Raw genomic sequence first — 14747 nt, 5'->3', positions numbered from 1 at the left:
ATCTGACGGAAAATTGCTACGGTAATGTCAGCACTAGGCAAACAGCTGTGTGGCTTGCATTGCCAATTGTCTTACATAAAATCGTTTTCTTTATCGATTGGCCGCCACAAGCTATTGTCGATTGCTCATCGCTATTATAAAAACGTGTTGACAACGCAAGCAATGGAAGTAGAAGAGGTGCAGCAGGAGCCGCCACTTGCGAATCCCAACGCAAATATCGTTACGGAACGTAATGCGAACATTATATCCGGCGGCAATGTCTTCTATAATCCCGTGCAAGAGTTCAATCGTGATCTAAGCATTGCCGCCCTCAACGTTTATTTTCAGCGCTTGGTCAAAGAGCGCGCTGAGAAGGCGAAAAAGCAGCAGCAGCGCAAACAGAAGCAACAAGTGGACGACAATGGGCAGCAGGAGACGCCTGTGACGCCTAGCTACACCGCAGGCACAAAGTATGAGGATGGTATGCGTATACTGGAGGCCTTGGCGGCCACTGGATTACGTAGCATTCGCTATGCCCAGGAAATTGCTGGAGTACGTCAAATTGTGGCAAATGATTTGTCCAAACAGGCAGTGGAATCCATTAAGACCAATGTAAAACACAACGGCGTGGAGCATCTCATAGAGACCAGCCATGCAGATGCCATGTAAGATGCCCTATCCCAATCAACATTTAATTTATATGTAATATATGTAAACCCTTGCAGGACACTCATGTATTTGTCAACTGCTCCACAGCAACGTTTCGACGCCGTCGATCTAGATCCATATGGCTGTCCAAATCGTTTTCTAGATGGCGCTCTACAGTGCATAGTAGATGGCGGCCTGCTCTTGGTAACCGCCACGGACATGGCTGTCCTTGCTGGCAATGCACCCGAATCCTGCTATGTGAAATATGGGTCTGTGCCATTGCGGATGAAATGCTGCCACGAGATGGCTCTGCGCATTCTGCTTCACTGCATCGAAACGCATGCAAATCGACATGGCAAATACATTGAACCTCTACTCAGCATCTCCGCTGATTTCTACGTACGGATCTTTGTGCGAGTCTACTCCAGCCAGGCTCTGTGTAAGTATAGCATGAGCAAGCAATCCTGGTTATTCCAATGCACCGGCTGTGAAACGTTCACGCTGCAGCCGTTGGGCACAGTGCGAAGTAAATCCGCCGAGCAGCCGCAACTAGTTAAATTTGGCATTCCCACCGGACCTGCTGTAAATAGTCAATGCGAGCATTGCAGCCATCGGCATCACCTGGGCGGTCCCATCTGGTCGGCACCCATACATAATATGGAGTTCGTTGAAGATCTGCTGCAGGCGGTGCAGACGACGCCTCTCTCTGAATTGGGCACGCAGCGTCGCATCGTGGGTGTCCTGTCCATGGTCAAGGAGGAACTGCCAGATGTACCACTTTACTACACGCCCGACAAGCTCTGCTGCGTGCTAAAGCTGGAGATTGTGCCCATGTTGAAGATGCGCTCTGCCCTGCTGCATGCCGGCTATCGTGTCTCCTATTCGCATGCCAGCAAGAATTCCTTAAAGACAGACGCACCTCCCTCGGTGCTGTGGGATCTTTTACGCTGCTGGAGCAAGCGGCATCCGGTGCGAGAGAATCGCTTGATACCAGGCACTGCCCTGCAAGCTATACTCTCGCAGCCTTGTCTACGAGATTATGAATTCGATGAGCTGCATCCTTTGGCGAATCCCAGCAGTCGCAAGCAGGCGCTCTCGCGCTTCCAGGAGAATCCGGCACCTCACTGGGGGCCAGGCACAAGAGCCACGATCATGTAAGTTGGCACCTGCCTTTGTTTAATTATATTTAATGTGCCCCAATCACCTCTAGGATTGGCGACAATAAACTGCCCAAGAGTTATCGCAACCAAAACAAAAAACAACGTCACAAAGCGATCCAGCAGACGACGAAGAATGAGGAGCAGGAAGATGCGCACCCGCTACACGAGGAACAAGAAAAGGAGGAGGAACAGCCGTTTCACGACGATGAGGAGCAACAGCCAGCAAAACAGTTGAAACTCTCGCCGACTGCATAAGCCGCTTTAATGATTGGTTGCTCTGTCAATTTTTATTGTATTTTCGTTGTTTTGCCAATTGCTTAAAAACAGAATTTAAAAACTAGCAAACTTTTGACTACGCCGAAAAGTCTGAAAACGTCTTTCTGTTTTCTCTACCTCTGTCTAATAGCGGAAGAAGTTACCATCGGAAGTCTGTCGCGAGAATCCATTGTTGACCAACTGCGTATGCACACCACTGCATATAAGCTTAACACTCGATGGATGCACCTTTTCCTTAATGCCGCCTGTGAAAAAAGGACGAAAGAAAAGCATTTTTATGGTTAAAATAATGAAAATGAAAGCAAGCTTCCAGCCGAATTTTCGTTAAATTTGACGCAAGAGCTCAGTCGTTCGCGTTCCAATCGAGGAATCTAGCTAGTTCATTTTAACGAATGCTTTATGATTCACTTTTCCGAAATTAATTGGCTCGACGTTGCGAGCTATTCAATTACTGAACTAGTGACCGATACATTTCATGACTCCAAAGTGAGAATCGTTTGCTTGATCACTGCAAAAGCTCACGACTAATCGAACGACATTTCTTTAATGAACAACCGGTGCTCATTCAAACTGGAACTGCCTTACCTATGACCAATGGATGGCCGAGTGCGTCTTCCATTTTCTGTGCCACAACACGCGTATTACGCAACACGCGAAACACATTGACTCGGGATATTGAGCCCACCTCTTTCTGGCCATGGTGAGCAGCCCAGCTGGTCAGTGCTGGACACGTATCACGTTGTAACACAACGTCAATATTCTCTGGGAACGTTTCACGGCCATGGTCGTAGCGTGATTGCAGTTGAAAGTCCAGCGAATCTTTTGGAACATTGGGATTAGCGCGAAAGCGTTTGCTATAGCGCACCGAGCTCATCGTCTGGTGATAGAAGAGACGCTCGTACGGCGCTAGATGGCTGTGCCATTCGTCGAAGACACTTGACGTTGCCGGTGGCCGAGGAAAAGGGCAAATGTATGTCCCCTCCTTTCGCAGATCCGGCTCGTACGAGTTGTTCTTTACCATTTTGTCCATATACATTGTGAATAATTTTTGTTAACCGGTTTGCAGCAGATAGGAAAACTCTTTCCTCTCGGATTAGAGCGAATTTTTTTTTTTTTTGAAAAATATAAATCAAATATTTTTTTAAAATTAAATTCGTAGCCGTGCTTAAAACGTGTTGTCAACAAACATGCCTTCCAACTAAAACTGAAACAGTACAAAAGCTAGCTTTGTGCCTCGTTGCTTATTCGAATCCAATTGGCATTTGCTTCGTTGTGCTGGAAACGCTTTGTCAATAAGCGCATGGGTGTTCGTGTAGAGAAAAATGTTTACAAAACTAGCTTGAAATATGCATTACTTCATTCACATTTTAACAATTTTTGCATCTCTATTGAAGATTACTTGCAATTTATCTCCAAATTTTAAATAAACATTCTCAGGCTTTAATAATAAACAGAAGTTTTTGTTTAGAATTATATCAATTAATTTTTATTTGTAATATATTCTTTCAATTTACTTAATTTTTGTCATCTATAAGTTAGTTTAATTTTCGCTGTAATAGAATCCGAAATGTTAGCTGCATATGTTAATGTGTTACTTACCTGTTGAATTCCAATTGGATCAATCAAAGTGTGCTCACACGTATTGTAGGACGCTCAGTGGTAGGAGTGGGTGGGGATGTCATACGGTGGAGTCCGCTACAAATTTCGCTAAAGTCAAAAGTAGGCCCCACCAATCGCTAGACAGAGCAGGAAACAGCAGGAAACAACGCCAACAACGCCGGCAACAGCAACAGCAGCAACAAGTGCGAATAAGAAGTGAAGCAGCGAAACGCCAACGGCAAACTAAACAGCGAAACAGTTGAGGGCAGACAAGGACGCCGGCATCTGCAGCAGAACAGCAGCAACAGCACCATTTCGGCAGACGCAACGGCAACGGCAACGGCAACAATGTGAGTATGTGTGTGTGCGCGTGTATGTGGGTGTGTGGGGAAGATCGAAGTAACAGCAGCAGCGGCATCAGCAGCGCAGCGAAGTTTTGCAGACAACAGCAACAGCAATAGTAGCAGCAGCAGCAGCAGCACCAGTAGCAGCGACGCGACGTTTTCCGCTCTCCGCTCTCGTTGTGTGTCTGCTGCTCAGTTTATAATGTATATAAAAAGAAATAAACACACGCTGCTTTGCTTCCGCGCTCTCTTTCGCTTTACCTCTCTCGCTCACCGACTGACCGACTCTCTCCCTTGCCCACGCACGACTCGCCCGCCAGCCAGCCATAACATAACATATACATTAACAGCAACGTCTGCAACAAACGCCGCGCACACTTGCCTGCGTATATATAAATGTGTAAAATGGTTGGAAAGCTTGTTAATAAATTTTTGTTTATCGTAATCGTAATTGGGTTACAGTTAGAAACGAAAAGAAACGAGCAACACAAAAGGTAACTTCAAAAATGTAACGGACAATAATCAATATCAGCTAGTTGACTGTGTTGTTTCCCGCATTAGTTGTTATTGATATACATGTTATTTAATTTCGTTTTTTTTTTGTTTTTTGTTTTTTTTTTAGTTTATTTTGTAGTGTGTGCTACAGAAATCATCGGTAATGGCGCCCAAGTTAAAAGCTACATACATCCCTAGATGCCCTAGCAAGCACTATTAGCTGCTGACCCTTTTGAGCAGACAATTAAATTATATTAAAAAAAAGGAAAAGAACAACAAACCAAAATAACTGAAACCAAAGTAAAAACTAGATCTCAAAACCTTAGTGGGGGCTGGACTATGCTCTGTTTTATGTAATCTTTTTAGTTTGCTCTCTTTTGTTGATTTCTTGTTTGTTTTCTTCAACTTAAAATAGTGTACTATAAATATTCTGTATATGTGTGTATAACTGTTTTCATTTTTGTTTTTGTATACCTGCTGTTCTGGTACACAGCATGAGAAGTTGTTACAGTAGCCCAGTTAAGCAGTTCGCTGGATACACCGTTGTCTACGATTCAATTAAGGCTGAAATTCGAGCATAAAATCTCAAATTAGCATATTCATAAAAAAATGTATGTTGTTTCGTTTACCTTTATCGTACATAAAAGTATGGAACGTCTGAAGCGAGCCGGCACTTAGGAACGACTGCGACTGCGTGAGCCGCTGGCTAAGCCGGCGCTGCTGATGCCATTGCGACTATCGCCGCGTACGGGACTACGTGAGAATTTGCTGCGACGACCGGGCGAACGGCTGCCCGCCGAACGCGAGCGTGAACGCGGCGAATACGAGGAACGACGTCGCGGACTGCGCGAACGACGACGCATCGGCGAACGTGAACGCGAGCGACGACGTCCCCCAGCACCGCCGCCAGCGCCGGCGCCTAGGCCAGCGCCACGACGACTACTACTGCTGTTGCGGCGCGTAGGCGACGAAGGACGGCCATAGCGTGCCATTTGAACGCGCAGCTCCCTTCCATCCAACATACGTCCATCCATGGCCTCCAGTGCATCCTCAGCGTCGCGCTTATCATAGAACCTAAGGTGAGAAAAAGGATGTTATTTGAATTTGTCACATAACTGAATATACTTTCGATCGGTTTAAAAAGAGAAAACTGGGAACAGTCTAGATGAATATCAAATAGAGATGCAGACCCAATAGATGCCCTCACTTAACAAGATAAGTGATTTTTTAATTTATAATTTATTACATAAGCTTTGGCGTCTTTGTTCATATACTTATAGCAATTCTATCCTTGCATACTCAAACTTAGCTTAGCTTAAATTAGAATGGGTTTGAATTTGTAGTAGTCGCAGTATGTTGGCTAGCAAAGGGTTGGGTAGGCAACAGTTGCAATTGAACACATTTTATCTGGCATCTTTGCTTTGAGCATGATCAATCGACACTTTATCATGCTTAAACAGAGCAATAATGCAGGGTATTTATAATAGGTATACGCATTGATTAATATTAATGGATTCATCTGTAGTATTCGCAGTATGTTGGCTAGCAAGGATTTGGGTAGGCAACAGTTGCAATTGAACACATTTTATCTGGCATTTCTGCTTAGATCATGTTTAATTATAAATCTAAACATGTTAGGCTAGTGAAAAAATGCAAACAATTTCAATTGAACAATGGAAAAATTTAATAATAAATAAACATTAATATTCATCGTATTTCTTGACACTGCTAATACGAAAATATGGGAATTTGTAGCCATAAAGCACGTCGTGCCTAACCTCAAAATAAAAAAGTATACCCTGAAATTATATATAAGCTAACAGTCAAATTCCATTCATTATGCACCCAACTTATTTGCAAACTAAACAAATTTTCCCATAATTATTTACTTACCGCACAAAGGCAAATCCTCGACTTTCACGTGTGTAGCGATCGCGTGGTATGTAAATGTCGCCTACTTCGCCACAGCGCTCGAAGACACGACGCAAATCCTCGGGTGTGGTGCGATATGTGAGATTGTCGACCTGCATCCGAAAATACATGTAAATTAAGTGTCGAATGAAAAAAGGTTATCTAACCCACACAGACAGTAAATCAATTGCCGGCCGCCATTTTGTCTGGGTGCTTGCCTGCGTTGCTGTACTTTCTATTTAATTTAGGTACTTGCCTTTAGCGAAACCATGCCATCGATTCTGGGTGGTGGGCGTGCACCGCCTCCAACACCGCCTCCGGTGCCGCCAGTACTCATTTGACTTTTTATGCACTGTTTTAAAAATTATAATTTTTTTATTTGCAAAATTTACTGCTTTTGCCGCCGCTGTTTAGCTGTGCCTGCTCTGCTTTGCTCTATCGATGGCTGAAATATGAATATTGTGATTCGATATTTTTAATGTTGACTTCTACGAAATATCGATATTTTGCTAAAACAAGATGACAACTCTATTATGAGGCCTATCGTTTCATATAACGATGTCATATATAAATATCATTCTGTTTTAAAGTTTTATCAATCAATTATTGTTCACCTATTTTACACATACAATTACAATAATAGAAAATTCCTGAGTTTTTTTGTATAATTTGTTAAATATATTTAATTATTGCTAACGATATTGAAAACCTATCGATACTTTCCATCCCTGGCTTTGCAACGCGTGGCGGTGAAACGTGTAAAATTTTGTTACAAATTTTGCAACAAATTCGCTAAATTAACCGCAAAAAGAAGTTGTTTTTGTTAGAAGGTCAGTTGACAGCTGTATATGTGCTGGCACAGGTGTTGAACAGGACTGGAAAAGGTGTCAAAGCGAGTGAGAAGAGATTGTTCACACAAAACTCTCACACAAACACACACACGCACGCACATACACGTAGAATTCTGTGTTGTGCTGCCAGACAGTAGTAAAGTGCAGGAGAAAAGCAAAAGCAGCAACGACGTCTAAGTTGGCTTAGACGTTGAAACAACAACAGCAAATTAATCACAAATTGAAAGACTGGGTTATCTCCTATACCCCTATCTATTCCTTTCATATTCCGCCTATTGTACTACTCAGTGGCAAACGACGACGAAAGTCAAACGCGTGTTTGTGTGAGTGCAACAGAAGCAGGGCGAAAGTGTGTCGTCGTCGTCGTCGACGTCGCAGTTAGTGTGTGTGATTGTGTGTGCTTAGCAGCACAGCGCAGCGCAGAGGCGAAAAGTGAAAATTTCCACTCGAAAAGCGATTTGTACGAAACACCTCGAAAAGCAGCAACAATGGCCGCGCAGGAAAACACGGAAATTTCAACGAAATTCTCAACACTCAATGTGAATGCCGTGGAATTTGTGCCCAGCTTTAATTACAGCAGCGCTGCCAGCGCAGCGGCTGTTGCAGCGGCTGCAGCGCAAGCGCCGCCGACTACACAACAACAACAGCAGACAACGCCAGTGGATAATGCTGTTGCGCCTGGAACTGGTTCAGTGCCGGCATCTGGTAGTGCCACACCTGCAACAACGCCGGATTCCACAGGCAGTGCTGGTTCCACAAATGCACTAAACGCCGGTGGAGGCGGAGCAGGAACGGGTACGGCAGCGCCGTCCTCGGCTGCCGCCTCAAATTCGGCATCGCCAGCGCAAGGCTCGCCCGTTACCACGCCTTCGACAGCGGCAGCAGCACCAATTGAGCATATAAATGAGGTGGACAAAATAACGGCAAACAATGGTAAATATAAAAAGCTCATGTATATAAACATGTTTAGTTAGTGTGCGTGTGTCTGTGTGCTTGTGTCTGTGAGTGTGTGGGCGCCCTGGGGTAGTTTAGAGTAAATGTCGGGCGCATTGAACTTTTACATTGTGACGTCACGTGTGCCGCTCATTGTATATTAGCAGCCCTACAAACACTACCTGCTTGCTAACTGTTATTGTTGTTGATAAGCTGTTATATATAAAAAACAAAAGAAAAACATAAAAGTGCAAATATGCTTAGGTTATCGGTATATCGCATAACATAACCTCAATTGTTGTTGCGGTAACGAGCGCCCCGTGTGAATATTGTATGGGTGGCTGTGTGTATGTGTCGGCAGGTGTTTGTGCGTGTCTTTTGTGCTGTTGTTAATTGTATTTTTATAAAAGCTGCATTGCACTTTGCATGCTGCTTAATGCTGCTAACTCACTCACACGCACACACATGCAATTGCATTAGATGCAGCAGCTGTTCATGTTGTGGACTGCTATTTATCGTGTGTTCGTTTTAGTGATGCGCAACATTTCTTTAGTTCTTGTACACAATAATTTACTGCTTCAAATACTTGTATTTATTTTTGCCCTCACTTCAGCTATGGTAATAGGGAAAAATATTTAAATAGAAAAATATTTATGAATTTATTTTATTGCGTTAGTTTAAAATTTTAAAAATTACTTATGTTTTGTTTTTGTGGTTTTCTATTGTATTGTAATTCGCTTTCGTTAATATTGAGTATCCGTGTGTGTTTATATCGTCATATATCACCTTTTAAACTCGGTAATCTCTCTGTTGCTCATCTCCGTTGCAGCATGCTGTTGTGTTTTGACACGTTTACGTTTTTCACTTGTCTTTATTGCCGCCTGCTGCTTTCGTATCGATGTTCGCTCGTTGTTGAATGACTCAAAGCAGTTCTTGCTGGATTTACAAGTGGTAAACCATTCGTTGGCGAATGTTTGCTCACTCGTCACATGGCTCCAGCATTTGCTAAATGCAGCCCTGGTTGGGGCTTTTGTGTCGTTGCCAAGCACAAGCCTGTTGTAGTAGTTGTTGTTGCTATCGTTATAAGCAGCTGCGCGCGCTGTTGGCCCTAATAGCAGTTGGCACTGCTGTGTGCGTGCGTGCCATTTGCTCTGCAGCTCGCTTGCGGTTTGAACCGCTTTCAACTTGATTCTGAATTTCAGTCGTCTGCTTGCAGCAGCGCCGACCAAACTTGGCAAGCGAACTCGCCGTCCAGTAATGAATTTTGTTGTGTGCTTGGCGCTCGCTTTGCTTTTAGCTACTTTTACATTTCCGCGCTGAACGGCCGCGTCAACGTGTGCGCATGTTCGCTTAACTGATTAAATTCGAATTTCTTAAAATTAATTCTTCTGAAATGTTTCGAAAAGGCGGTGGCGGCACTCGATATATTTATTCGAAGAAATTGCCAATGAAAAAAAGTTAGTAACGGTTAATGGGCTGCGCGCGCATTGGCTTCTGTAAGCGGGGCCATAACCTAGGGCTACCAGATTTCACCAGTTTCAACTAAAAGCGTCGAGTTGTGTTCACAAAACAACCAAAAAAAAAAAAAAAACAAATGCTGTTTGCTTGTGACCTGCCGCTCTCCTCTCCGCTATTTCGTGGTGGCCCGGCAAGTTGTACCCTGGAATAGAAATTGGGCGCGTGGCGTATTTGTCAACCGTGACACGAACGCAAAATGAATTGTAAATTATGAAATGAAACAATATGTTTGAATGCCTATTGTTTATTATATTGTGAAATGCAACCACGCGCCCATCTCTAAGCCTGGAAATGCATTAGGCTTTCAATATACGCACGTTTATGCACGTTTAAACAAGCACTGCAACCAACAAATATGACTCATTCTGTCAAACGAGGGTGTTAACTCTGCAGGCCCCTGCCATGCCCGTCATATGTCAATTTCACAACAACAAAATCACAATAACCGAAGATAACATTAAACCAGGGCTGCAGTAATTTCAAAAAATGAATATTTTGTCTCTTGGCATACGAATACGTTGCTTCGACAGCTTTTAAAAGATTAAAAAGCAGCTTTATCAAGTTTAGTCAAGTTTATTTTTCGCAATTTTACGACTATATATATATATATATATATATATATATATATATATATATATATATATATAAATATATATATATATATATATTTGTGCGTACATATGCTTAAAAGCTTTGTTCAGGTACATATATATATAAATGTGCGTAATCGCTTGTTCATTTGAACTTTTGAAAATAGAAAAACAATCGAAGTTTTATATTCAGTTAGTATAAACTTTCTGAAACCGTTTGCTGCTTTTTCGTTTGTTTATTGGAATGCTCTACGATTCCATAACAAAAAAAAAAAAAAAAAAAAAACATTGTTATTTACATTCTACAATTGTGAATAATTGTTACTTCTATAAATATATAAAATTAGATATGAATTTTGCTGCACACTTATCTGATAAATATTCTTGCATGCCTTATTATATAGCTTGCGCATAGAAATTTAATAAAAATGGATATATCTTTGGATGTTATAATAATCTTCTATATATTATAGAAACGGATCCCGCTGATAGCTGGGATGTGGAGGATGATGCTGTCATAACGCCTGAGGATGAGGAAGCCGATGATGTTGAATTCGTTGAGGGCGAAGCCACGCCGAAGGTGTCAAAGAAAAAGATTGTCAAAGTGGAGGAGAACAGAAGCAAACGCGAACATGTAAATGTGGTGTTTATTGGTCATGTTGGTAAGTATTGAAGTAGCCACAAATTATGGGGATACCTTAAACGATCATTCTCTACTTCCCATGCAGATGCTGGTAAATCAACCATTGGTGGTCAGATCATGTCGCTGACGGGCATGGTGGACAAGCGCACACTGGAGAAATATGAAAGAGAGGCACGGGAAAAATCTCGTGAGAGTTGGTATTTGTCCTGGGCGTTGGACACAAATCAGGAAGAGCGCGATAAGGGCAAGACTGTAGAAGTGGGTCGAGCCTATTTTGAAACGGATCGCAAGCATTTCACCATCTTGGATGCACCTGGTCATAAGAGTTTCGTTCCAAACATGATTGGTGGAGCGGCGCAAGCAGATTTGGCTGTGCTTGTTATTTCTGCGCGAAAAGGTGAATTTGAGACGGGCTTCGATCGTGGTGGGCAGACGAGAGAGCATGCCATGTTGGCTAAAACCGCGGGCGTTAAGCATTTGGTTGTGCTTGTGAATAAGATGGACGACCCGACTGTTAATTGGGATCAAGGACGTTACAACGAATGCAAAGACAAGATACTACCATACCTCAAGAAGCTCGGCTTCAATCCAGCAAAGGATTTAACCTTTATGCCTTGTTCTGGACTCAGCGGCTATGGCCTAAAGGATCAAGTACCAGAAACAATGTGCCCTTGGTATAGAGGGCCTGCCTTTATACCCTTTATCGACGAGCTGCCTTCGCTAAATCGCAATCAAGATGGCCCTTTCATTATGCCTATTGTGGATAAGTATAAGGATATGGGCACCGTTGTCATGGGCAAAGTTGAATCCGGTTGCGCGCGAAAAGGACAAAATCTGCTTGTTATGCCGAATAGGGTAAGGAATATAATGAATCAATTAAAAATTCTTACTAATTGTGTTTTCGTTGCAGACGCAAGTAGCTGTTGATCAACTATTTTCAGATGACTACGAGGTGACCTCTGTGGGTCCCGGCGAGAATGTTAAAATCAAGCTGAAAGTAGGTTTTCATATAATTTAAGTAATTCTGTAACTAATCAAATTACTTCCAACTCTTGCAGGGCATCGAGGAAGAAGATGTTTCGCCAGGTTTTGTGCTCTGTGATGCCGCCAATCCAATCAAGACAGGCAAAATCTTTGATGCTCAGGTCGTTATATTGGAACACAAATCAATTATCTGTGCGGGCTATTCAGCTGTCATGCACATACACTGCGCTGCCGAGGAAGTAACGGTCAAGGTGCGATCTCGTTCTATATGTTTTATAATCAGATTGCTTTCTATTATCATAATATATCTATCTATTACCATAACTATTAAATCTTTATAATTATTTATAATAATATAATTCTGATATATTATCTATATCTCGGTTATAGGCACTCATCTGTTTGGTAGACAAAAAGACTGGTGAGAAATCAAAAACACGTCCACGATTTGTTAAACAGGATCAGGTCGCAATAATGCGCATCGAATGCTACGGCATGATTTGCCTTGAACAGTTTAAGCTATTCCCACAAATGGGACGCTTTACGTTGCGAGATGAAAGTAAGTACAAATTTGATGCTTCAAAGAAATATTTACTAATTGATTTATCTTATTAAATAGATAAAACCATCGCCATTGGCAAGGTACTCAAGGTGATCGAATAAATTGAGCCAAGCTAAGTTTCGAACGCCCGCCTTTTTTCACTGCGGCTTTACAGCAAAACACCTTTTTATGTATGCCAGACGAATGAGATGAGATGTCAATGCCAACGCCTACGCCACGCTTTCTACAAACAGTTTTAATTTCATACACAATTATGTAACCTAACAACAATAGCAATTGATATAATGGTTGGAGCAAAGATTTATATAACAAGTATCTAAAGCAAATAGTTTGGCACACGCAGCTATCAGCTATCAACAGAGAGAGAGACACACAGATGAGCAACAGAGCAACACAAATGCATTATATAAATATATATTTATATATATTAATATAAACTATGTTATGTATAACTAAAAGTAAAACATGCGAATGTACTATTTATATATATGTACAGATATTTGTCGGATTTACGTTTGTTTCGACTTGACTTGGCTAAAAAAGAACTCAAAACTCAAGGAAATTGAGCAGCAGACATCGCTTTATTAACTTGTAAACTTTTAAGCAAGCATTCGTGAATTTTTTAAAACAAAAAAAAAAAACAAAACAAAAACTAAAAAAAGCTGCAAGCAAAACAATTTTTATATTTATACAAACAAAAAGAAACAGAAACAATATATAAGCATGAAATAGTTGCCATTCCTCAGCTCCCACTTAAAAAAAAGAGAAGTAAAAAATGTCTTCTTGCTGCTCTTGCTTTGAAATTATGTTTATGGCTTTTTTTGTTACATTACAAATTACACTTTCTTAATTAATTTTTTTTGAATTTAAGTTTTTAAGCTCAAAATGAAACTGCTAAAAAAGAATAGAAAGAAAATACCATTTTAATTACTTAACTATTTGTTAATTTTAAATGCTAAACTGTTGTCTAGAAACTAATTTCAAAATCTTTTGATTTTTGATTTTATAAATTTAGTTAATTGGAAGCAAACGCAAAGCAAAAATCCCAAACACGAAAACGAAATAAAAAATTGCCTTTTTGCTCGTAATATGCAAATAAATTTTCAATTGTAATTTTATTATTTGATTTATATATACATGAATATGCTCCATAATTTTGGATTTAATCAGGACCAAGAGAAGGTTTCAGCTCTCATCGATTATGTATTTTTGGTTGTTTTCCCGATTATCTTCTAATTCTCTAGTTTTTTTCAAACCAGTTATGAAATAATTTGTATGGCGTATTTCATTTAAGAGTTGAATTGAAAAGTTGTTACCATTTACACATTAATTATATAACGCAAATAAAACGTAACTAAGTTGAGCAATCGCCCGTATTTAAGTTAATTCAATTAACTTGAAAGAATACATATAAATATTTGAAACCTGCTTTTCAACGCTTACCGCGCTTTCTATTAAAACACAAAGGCGAACAAATGAAATGAAATGAAATAAAAATGAAAATACAATTGTTAAAAATCTCTCCGACAGTTATACATGATGATATTTAAAATGTTTCTCAAAAAAAACTCGTAACTAAAAAATAAATGAATATATAATGAAAACGAAAAGAACTATGCAACTGATAAATAAATATATATAAAATTGTATGAAATATAGATACAAAAAAGAATAAAAACAAAACAAAAACGAAATAATAGAAATTATATAGACAAAACGGGAATATTTATACAACATTAAATGTATTATTATTATACATGTATGTATACATATTTAAAGACAAAAAATAAGATCCGAATAAATTTGAACATTTTTTATCAATAAAAAGCGAAACAAGAAATAAAAAAGATGACAAAAACGAACCAACATTTAACGACTTTTAGTATTTATAATACTGTTAAAAATAGTTTATGAAATATTAATTTAAATTTTGTATTAATTTCATCATAGCTGAATTTTAAATTGTTCTGTTTAATCTTGTTAAAAAAAAATGAAACTATCGATAAATTAACAAAATCGAACTGACTATGAATCAGTTCAAAAGGCTATGATCAAGTAACGGTTATTGAGGCTGTCATTTTGTCACTTGAGGAAAAAAGCAGAATAGAAGTTGGTCGTTATTCTTTTTACATTTTCACTGTCCCAAGTTATTCTTATTTTGTAATTTAGAATTCTAATTTATTTTGATTGCGTTTAACAATAAGTCATTTGATGCATGGCTCATAAAATTACAAGGTAACTAAAAAATCGATTC

The 14747-nt window shown here is 40.2% G+C and overlaps 4 protein-coding genes across 5 annotated transcripts; 2 read left to right on the top strand and 2 right to left on the bottom strand.

The window, feature by feature from the left end:
• The first annotated feature begins 120 nt into the window (after positions 1 to 120).
• LOC111591949 (probable tRNA (guanine(26)-N(2))-dimethyltransferase) lies at positions 121 to 2062 on the top strand. Its single transcript, XM_023303882.2, has 3 exons — positions 121 to 644; positions 705 to 1781; positions 1838 to 2062. Exons 1-3 carry the CDS (start codon positions 163 to 165, stop codon positions 2040 to 2042), a joined length of 1764 nt encoding a protein of 587 aa, XP_023159650.2. The 5' UTR covers positions 121 to 162; the 3' UTR covers positions 2043 to 2062.
• LOC111591951 lies at positions 2053 to 3269 on the bottom strand. Its single transcript, XM_023303885.2, has 2 exons — positions 2649 to 3269; positions 2053 to 2308 (listed from the first exon to the last, which is right to left on the bottom strand). The coding sequence occupies exons 1-2, from the start codon at positions 3097 to 3099 to the stop codon at positions 2187 to 2189; spliced, it is 573 nt and encodes a 190-aa protein (XP_023159653.1). The 5' UTR covers positions 3100 to 3269; the 3' UTR covers positions 2053 to 2186.
• A 904-nt stretch (positions 3270 to 4173) lies between these two features.
• On the bottom strand, positions 4174 to 6858 carry LOC111591955 (serine/arginine-rich splicing factor 2). The gene is made up of 4 exons (XM_023303892.2): positions 6669 to 6858; positions 6395 to 6525; positions 5131 to 5575; positions 4174 to 5065 (listed from the first exon to the last, which is right to left on the bottom strand). Exons 1-3 carry the CDS (start codon positions 6747 to 6749, stop codon positions 5176 to 5178), a joined length of 612 nt encoding a protein of 203 aa, XP_023159660.1. The 5' UTR covers positions 6750 to 6858; the 3' UTR covers positions 4174 to 5065; positions 5131 to 5175.
• Positions 6859 to 7112: 254 nt separating this feature from the next.
• Positions 7113 to 13274, top strand: LOC111591956 (eukaryotic peptide chain release factor GTP-binding subunit ERF3A). Of its 2 annotated transcripts, none has more exons than XM_023303893.2 (7): positions 7113 to 8196; positions 10778 to 10966; positions 11033 to 11802; positions 11858 to 11944; positions 12006 to 12182; positions 12322 to 12490; positions 12551 to 13274. In XM_023303893.2, exons 1-7 carry the CDS (start codon positions 7752 to 7754, stop codon positions 12592 to 12594), a joined length of 1881 nt encoding a protein of 626 aa, XP_023159661.1. In that variant the 5' UTR covers positions 7113 to 7751; the 3' UTR covers positions 12595 to 13274. The 2 variants fall into 2 exon arrangements, with proteins under 2 accessions (XP_023159661.1, XP_023159662.1); XM_023303894.2 differs by lacking the exon at positions 7113 to 8196 and adding an exon at positions 9629 to 9653.
• The last annotated feature ends 1473 nt before the right edge of the window (positions 13275 to 14747 follow it).

Source organism: Drosophila hydei, unplaced genomic scaffold (assembly GCF_003285905.1).
Source record: "Drosophila hydei strain 15085-1641.00,03,60 unplaced genomic scaffold, DhydRS2 tig00000172-arrow-pilon, whole genome shotgun sequence".
Classification (NCBI taxonomy): Eukaryota; Metazoa; Arthropoda; class Insecta; order Diptera; family Drosophilidae; genus Drosophila; species Drosophila hydei.
Note: the sequence above shows the minus strand (reverse complement) of the source record. Positions and strands in the feature narration are given on the sequence as shown.